The sequence below is a fragment of the Crocodylus porosus genome, unplaced genomic scaffold, assembly GCF_001723895.1.
Source record: "Crocodylus porosus isolate Cpor-Errol unplaced genomic scaffold, CroPor_comp1, whole genome shotgun sequence".
Classification (NCBI taxonomy): domain Eukaryota; kingdom Metazoa; phylum Chordata; order Crocodylia; family Crocodylidae; genus Crocodylus; species Crocodylus porosus.
The window spans coordinates 71590947-71598896 of NW_017728931.1; the positions used below are offsets into that span (position 1 = coordinate 71590947).

At 42.3% G+C, this 7950-nt stretch overlaps 1 protein-coding gene across 4 annotated transcripts in view; it reads right to left on the bottom strand.

Annotated features, from left to right (window-relative positions):
• The window catches only part of ACSS3 (acyl-CoA synthetase short-chain family member 3), a 178383-nt gene that overhangs the window by 40688 nt on the left and 129745 nt on the right, over window positions 1-7950 (bottom strand). For all 4 annotated transcript variants that reach the window (XR_002102507.1, XR_002102506.1, XM_019543148.1 and 1 more), the window contains one exon: window positions 332-427. Coding sequence is in view for 2 of the 4 variants with exons in the window: in XM_019543148.1 (XP_019398693.1) it covers window positions 332-427 (96 nt within the window). In the remaining 2 variants the exon portion in view is untranslated. The remainder of the gene's footprint in view (window positions 1-331; window positions 428-7950) is intronic.

Sequence of the window (7950 nt, forward strand, 5' to 3'; positions counted from 1 at the left end):
GACAGTCCAACAGGATGTGCGTGTGTGTGCATGAGATGGTTGTTTTAAGTGAATCCTGGAATTACCCCACTGGTCAAAAGATTCAGATGAGAGCAGCTCTGATGCAGTTCCAAGATATGCCACTTGGTAACAGCCATAATAGTTTAGCATAGTTCTTTAGTATCTCCTAGGTAATCATCTCTTTTCCGCAAGCAAGCTGGGGACAACGGGAGAACTATTAAGACTGGTCCTAGACCAATAACTACATACGTAAGGTGTGATCTTACAATTTCCTAAGCACTTTCTTAAGGATACAGACAAACACTTTTAGACATACACTATGCACACTTACCATTGTAGCCTGGCACTGGTTTTCCTGCCTGTCCTGGTGGCGGTGATGTTGAATTCCCCAAACCGATGCAGGAAGCTGTAATTGCAGATCCAGTTTCTGTTATATAAGGGAAGGAAAATGTGTCAGTTAGACGTATGCTTAGGATCATTAAGTATTTATTGGTGCTAAGTTTGGTTTCTAGTTCAGCTCATCAAAAATAATTCCCAGTTGAGCAATGAAAAGCTTAGAATTCAGAAGATTCATGTATATTATGTAATGTCTGTGAATTCAGCACAGAAACTAGAGTGCACCTAAGGACTGCTTTTTCCATTCACTATCAGATAATCAAAAAGAAAAGAAAGGCATCTTTAGCTTTTTCTTATAGACCTGGGGTAGTCAGAGCCCAGTAACCTATATGCTTGCAAGAAATCAACAGAAGATACAATTATGTAGCTCAGTCATATTTTAAGAGTTGTCTCACAGATCAGTCAGAAAGAAAAATCATCTTCAGAGAACACACAGGTTCACTCTTTTCTTTATTATTCAAGTCTCTACTTTGCCTCTGCACATTCTTGGAAGAGCATAAATCTGTATGCAGAGTTCTACTTTTGAAATGAAAACTTGGAAACATTTATAGTCTTGTGTAACAGGGCCCTGCCCTGTTACTAAGGGTTTGGGGGAGTCTGAACAGCTCCATACCCCAGAAGCACCTCTGCTCACCCACCCCAGACATGGGAGAACTCACCAGAGGCTGGAAAACCAGGTCCTGGGACTCAGTGAGAACCTAAGCAAGGGAGCTGACACAGGTGTGGGGAGTGAGAGAAGGTTAGCCAGGTGAGCCCAGAGTGGGAAGGATAAAAGACACTGAAAGCAGCCTCAAGAGACTGCACCTGGCCAGGGAGCAGGCTGCTGGGAGCCTGGAGTTACCAGGGGTTAAGCAGCCATTGGGTGAGCCCAGAACAGAGCTCTTCTCTGTTTGTTTGCTTGATCATTTGCTTTGTTGCACAAGCCTGCAGGCTCTGCAAAGCCTCTGAAAGATAAGAGGCAACCAGGAGGTGAAGCCTGGGAGAACCACTGAAACACAGCTAAATGCTAACTTATTTGTGTAACTTCTTGTGTTTGTTTGCATCGCCACCAAGCTTGGGTGGCCTCCAAGTATTTTCTACTGCAGCTTGACTGTAGCAGAGGCAAGAGCCCTGAACAGTGGGTCCTTGGCCAAAGCCAACAGCAGAAGTAAAACTGGTCAGCTCAATTAGTGTGACCAAACATACCCTACTATGATCTGCCCAGACTCTGCCCATAGCAGCCAACAGCTTGGAAAGCAGAAGGAAAGAAACCTGTAGAACAGGAAAAGTTTTTAAAACAACAGTTAATTTGGAAACACTACAGATAGCTGAATAATATCTATTTTATAACTCCTAGGAGTCTCACTATGATTAATGGGAACAATTTCATCTAGGGTGTGGAAAGAAAGGAAAAAGAATGGTAGACAGACTGCACCTAAATCCCTGATTCTTTAGAAAGAACACTCCTGGAAGATGCAGGGATGGTAAAGGAAAAGGAGTCATGCCAATACCAAACACTCAACAATTCATGAGTCAGAATCCCCCCAAAATCATAAATCTTGATAAAAATTAAATTGAAGTTATTTGTATTTGCCTTGTAACTCTTGAGCCTTCAGTACTCACCTTTTTAAGCTTATCTCCACAACCATTAAAAAATTAAAGCTAACATTTTGTTGTATTCACTTAACTCCAGGATCCAGGATTTAATGACAACATGAAATATTGTGAGACTTGAAATAAAAGTATAAGGTTAGCCACATTGCGCAGAAACACTGCTCCACAGTGGAAACTTTGAAAATAACCCAAAATGTATGCTTCTCTTGAATAATCTTCAACATATTCTTCTAGGAACTAACAGATCATTGCGATGTTATACAGGATATTTAATAGTATCCCTATTTAGATTAAGTTGACATGTAGTAGTGCTAGCTAGCATGACATATTGACATTGATGGCCTTGTTGGAACTGGAAGCTATCCAGTTATATAACAATAACAATAGCAATGCTATTACTTATTACATGGAAAGGACTTTGCTGTTGGACCTGCATCAAAATCAAGGTGTGCCCCATAGCAAAAAAAATGGCAGGTCATGAGGGATGGCAGTGTACATTAGAAACTGGTTGTTGTGCAGGAAGCAGGGAACTTGACATGTAAGAGCATCATAGGGATCACAGATAAATTGGAGAACGCAGGGGAAGTAGGTAGTGATAGCCTTTAGTGAAGCCTTACAGATCTCCAGAGGAGCTTGGGAAAGAGGAATAGAGTAGAACTGCACTAGAAACAGACTCTGTGCAAGAGAGAAAAATGTACACAGTATGTTTTGACTGAGCAAGGACAGAAAAGGTCAGAGGAGACTGGAAGGAGATGGTGGAGGGGGGGAATTGGAAAAGACTGAAGCTGGGCACAACTTAGCCATAGGAAAAACAAGGAGAAAGAAAATGGTTCAGAGTTATAATGAGAAATTCAAGTTGAAAAAAGGGAAATGAAAAAGCAATAAATGTAACTTACAGAGTTACAGATCCCTGACTCATATGTTAGGAAAAAAGTGTGAGTTATGGTGAAAATTATTAACAGCACAATATGGGCCATTTGTCTTTAAAATGTAAGTATGCATGTATGGCATTTCAGAAGCGGGAAAAAGGAGGTTGTTCCTGCTTCCCTGTCATGCAACTGAAAGGGGCCTTGTCCCACATCAGGATACTAATAAGGGTATTTACTAGGTTTCTTTCATAATATCAGGGCATCAGAAACAGGAGACAGATAAGCTGCAGGAAAAGAAACCACTAAAGAGAAGGTTACTCAGCAGATTGCAGCTTTTTAAAAAAAACAAACAAAAACATCCATTAGTATGGCCACTACTTGTTTTGTCTTTTACTATCTTTTTTTATTCTGTCTTTTAAAACAGAAAATAAAGGCGAATGCCTTTTAAAATAGAAAATAAAGGCGAATGCCCTTTAATTACATGTTGTTTCCATGATCTGCATTTTCTTGAGAGAAGTGGATATCAGAAAGGCAGACAGACTCCTTCCATGGAGTGTGGGTTATGTGAGGAGGCAGAGAAGGTGGGGGAGAGAGGGCATATGCATCTTCATTACCTAAGCTACTCTGTTGCTATGCATCAGTTGGCAAACACCTGCCAAACCTACTTCAACAGGTCGGTTGAGAAGAGGTGTTAAATAGGTTTACCTTAAATAGGTTTGCCTTTCACAAAGGACATCAGAGTTGAGAAGAGAAATAGTTGGAGGATGCAGACAGGCTTTGTTCAGATGCATGGGACTATTTATCCTAAATTGTTTATTTAGTTGAGGATGTTATTTGCCAGATTTTTATTGAAATATTTTTTAAATGTAAGTGGCTGATGGTTGTTCCTTTCCTGGGATAGTTTTGGAAGATGTTCCTGCAGGTCTGATACACATGGTCAAAAAAGAACCAGTTCAGAGTGAGGAAGAAAAGAACCCATGTGAGACCTAAAGCTAATGGGGTTTGGTTAAGAATTACCTGGAAAATTATACTGAATGTTAGACCTCATTTTGCCTAATTTCAATCCAGGGAAGTGGCTTGAGACTACAACACATTTCAAATAGATTACAAAGCAGCCATTGCAGAACTCTTGACAGCTCTTACCAGCCTTGGCCACATCCAGACCAGTGATGGGCAAAAGGCTGAAAGTCCTATTGTAAGAACGATAAAGTAGAGGATTGGATGGTAGATGGAAGAGTTTCATGGATGTGACTATCTGTAATTCCACAACCCTATTTATACTTCTCACAAACAGCATTGCCAAGTGCAGAAATTAATATTAATAGATTCTACCATTACTATCATTGCTGACAAGAGTTTGTGAACTCCAGCCAATTTCTCTACATACACAAGTTGACAGAAATAGGGAATTCCATTCACAAGGAAAATTACTACAGCTGGAAAGTGAAGATTCTGCCAGAAAAATGGAATGAGAAGAGAACATTACTGTAACTTAATCCATGGATGATTTACTGGGCAATGGGAACTGTCACAAATTTGTAACTGCAGAAGCCTCCCGTTCAAAGGTCTTTGAGAGGAAGATATTTCTAGAGTCTCTAAGGGTAAGTTGAAATACACTTGGCTATTCTCAAGTGCAATCTATAAAAAGAATAAAGGTAAACTAAATGATGCCATTGTGCTGATTTATGTCTGTATTTGCTTGTTATCCATTGCCAAATAAGACCAAACTGTTCCATTTGTTATAAACAAGGGCATACTTTTAACAAAGTGGATGAGTCATTTCAATAGCAGATATTACTCCATATTAAATCATAGAAGAAACATGAATCTCAAAGGTAATGGCTCATTGTATTCAGTGGGCGTGTCTACATGTGCATTTACGCTAGCTTAAAATTACTGCACAGTAAGTGGGAATAGGCTAGCATCTACACATGCAGGCATTAAACCATATTAATGCTGTGCATGGACTGACCGGAGACTAAAGTTAGTCCTTAGTTAGTCCACACACACAGTGTTACTGCACAGTAAGGTGTCTACATGTGCATTACTGCACAGTAACTAATTGGGCATAAATTTGATACCTGTAAATTTGCAGGTATATAATTTACACTCAAGTCAGCATAAGTCACCATATTTACAGCACAGTATGGGCATGCACATGTAGATACATGCCCATACCACACAGTAATTTCAGTTACTGTACAGTAAATATGCATGTGTAGATGTGCCCAGTTAGTAACTTCTGAAAGCTAGTTTCCCTACTTTCCACAAACTGAATGAGGCAGGGAGGACTGCCCTGCAGTAACAAATTTGTTTTTGGCATTCATATACTATAAAATAAAAAGTTCATTTCCTTATTGTCTCTTTGAAAAAGATTTGGCAAACAAATCTAGAATCCATCAAAGTGCAAGAAAAAGCTTAATTAGACAGCAATCCCTTTCCAAGGGAACAGCTTTTGTCAAAGAGAATTAAACACAAAATCCTCTAATGATTAAGTTCAGAATATAAAAAGGGAGGAAGTTCAGAAGTAGGGAAAAGACAGTCACTCTACTTCACCAAACCTTGCCAAATGTACAAACTAAACAAGCCTTGCAGTGCTTCTGCCAATTAGAGTGATTAAAAAAAGAATTCTTTGTCTGAATTTAGATGGACAGAGATTTTCGAGTTAAAGTTTGAAAGTAACAGCAGTAGGAAGGTGAGAAAAATGCCATTTATTATTACTGTATTTACTTTATTAGAAGGTAAGTTTTTCCCATTTACCAAGGGGAAAAAAGACCCTTGTCTTACAGTCAAACACAAGACAGCGGGGGTGAGGAAAGGGAGGTGGGGAGCAGGCAGTTGCTGGGGCTCCAGCCCCAACCCAGGGTTAGGGCCAGAGCTGGAGCCAGAGAAGCAGCTGCTACTCACCCTAACCCCCGCCCCCACCCCCCACTGCCTCTGCACACCTTGCCACTCTTCTCCTGCAGCCCCCAGTCTCCCCCCTCCCATGCTGCTTCTCCCTCTCTGTCCTCCTCTCCCTTATCTTTGCTCCACACCAGCAGGTTCTGGCTCTACTGCAGCTTGGGACATGAAGCATGGTGCCTGCTATGCAGACAGGCTGGGCTGAAGCCACACACCATGCCCTGAGCTGATGCAGGGATGGAACCTGCCAGTGCAAAGGTAAGGGGGTGGGGGCGGGCTGGAGGGGCATGCAGCAGGGGAAAGACTTTGGGGGGGGGGGAAGATGGGAGGAAGGAGGTTGGGGACCTAAGGCTGCAAGTGGTAGGAGAAGCATGGGGAGGGGAGGAGGGGAACAGGGAAATCACAGAATCATAAAAATGAGGGTTGGAAGGGACCTGAGGAAGTCATCTAGTCCAACCTACTGCTCAAAGAAGAACATTCCCCTACTAGATCATCCCAGCCAAGGGTTTGTCTAGCCAGGTCTGAAAAATTTCCAAGGATAAAGATTCCACCACCTGAGTAATTTGTTCCAGTGCTTCACTATCCTCCTAGTGAGAAAGTTTTCCCAATATCTAACCTAAACTTCCTGTGCTGCAACTTGAAACCATTTCTTCTTGTTCTGTCATCTGCCACCACTGAGAACAGTCTATCTCCATACTCTTTGGAACCACCCTTCAGTTAGTTGAAGGCTGCTATTAAATCCCCTCTCAGTCTTCTCTTTTTCAGACTAAATAAGCCCAGTTCCCTCACCCTTTCCTCAGAAGCCATGTCCCCCAGCCCTTTCACTATTTTCACTGCCCTCTGCTGGACTCTCTCCAACTTGTCCACATCCTTTCTGTAGTGGGGGGCCCAAAACTGGGCACAGTACTCCAGATATGGCCTCACCAGTGCTGAATAAGGGAAATAATCACCTTCCTTGATCTGATGGCAACACTGCTACCAATGCAGCCCAGTATGCCATTAGACTTCTTGGCAACAAAGCCACACTGTTGGCTCATATTCAGCTTATTGTCCACTATAATCCCCAGGTCCTTTTCTGCAGAGCTGCTGCCCAGCCAGTCAGTCCCCAGACTGTACTGGTGCATGGGATTGTTCTATCCTACAGGACCCTGCACTTGAACTTATTGAACCTCATGAGGCTTCTTTTGGCCCAATCCTCCAATTTGTCTAGATCTCTCTGAATCATAGCTCTACTCCTCCAGCATATCTACTACTCCCCCCAGCCTGATGTCATCTATAAACTTTATGAGGATGCACTCTGTGCCATCTTCCAGGTCACTGGTGAAGATAATGAACAAAACTGGTCCCAAGACGGACCCCTGGGACACTGTACTTGATACTGGCTGCCAATTAGACATGGAGCCATTGACTACTACCCTCTGTGCCCAGTGATCCAGCCAGTTTTTTATCCATATTACAGTCCATTCATCCAGCCTTACTTCATTAGCTTGCCTGCGAGAATGTTGTGGGAAACCATATCAAAAGCCTTGCTAAATTCAAGGTATATCACATCCACTAGCCCCCCAACATCCACAGAGCCAGTCATCTCATCATAGGTTGGTCAGGAATTACTTGTCCTTGGTGAATCCATGCAGACTGTTCCAAATCACTTTCTCCTCCAAGTGCTTAGAAATGGATTCCTTGTGGATCTGCTTCATGATTTTTCTGGGGCCTGAGGTGAGGGTAACCAGTCTATAGTTCCTTGGATCCTCCTTTTTGTCTTTTTTAAACACAGACACTACGTATTTGCCCTTTTCCAATTATCCAGCACCTCTCCTGATTGCCATGAGTATTCAAAGATGATGGCCAATAGCTCTGCAATCACATCAGCCAACTCTCTCAGCACCCTTGGGTGCATTCCATCCAGCCCCATGGACTTGTATGTCTTGCTTTTCTAATCTGTCCCTAATCTGTTCTTTTGCCACAGTTGGCTGGTCACCTCCTCCCCAAACTGTGCTGCCCAGTAGGGTTCTGTGAAATTTCACCGCCCATTTTGTTTCAATGCTGTTTCAAGCCATTTCAACCTCGAAACAGCAATGTGGAAATGGAACAGGCAGGCTTGAAACAGGGTCAAAACAGGGCAGGTTGAAATGTTTTGAAAAATTTGAAATGTTTTGAGTTTCAACCAGGAAGCTGGGCTTACTTTCAATGG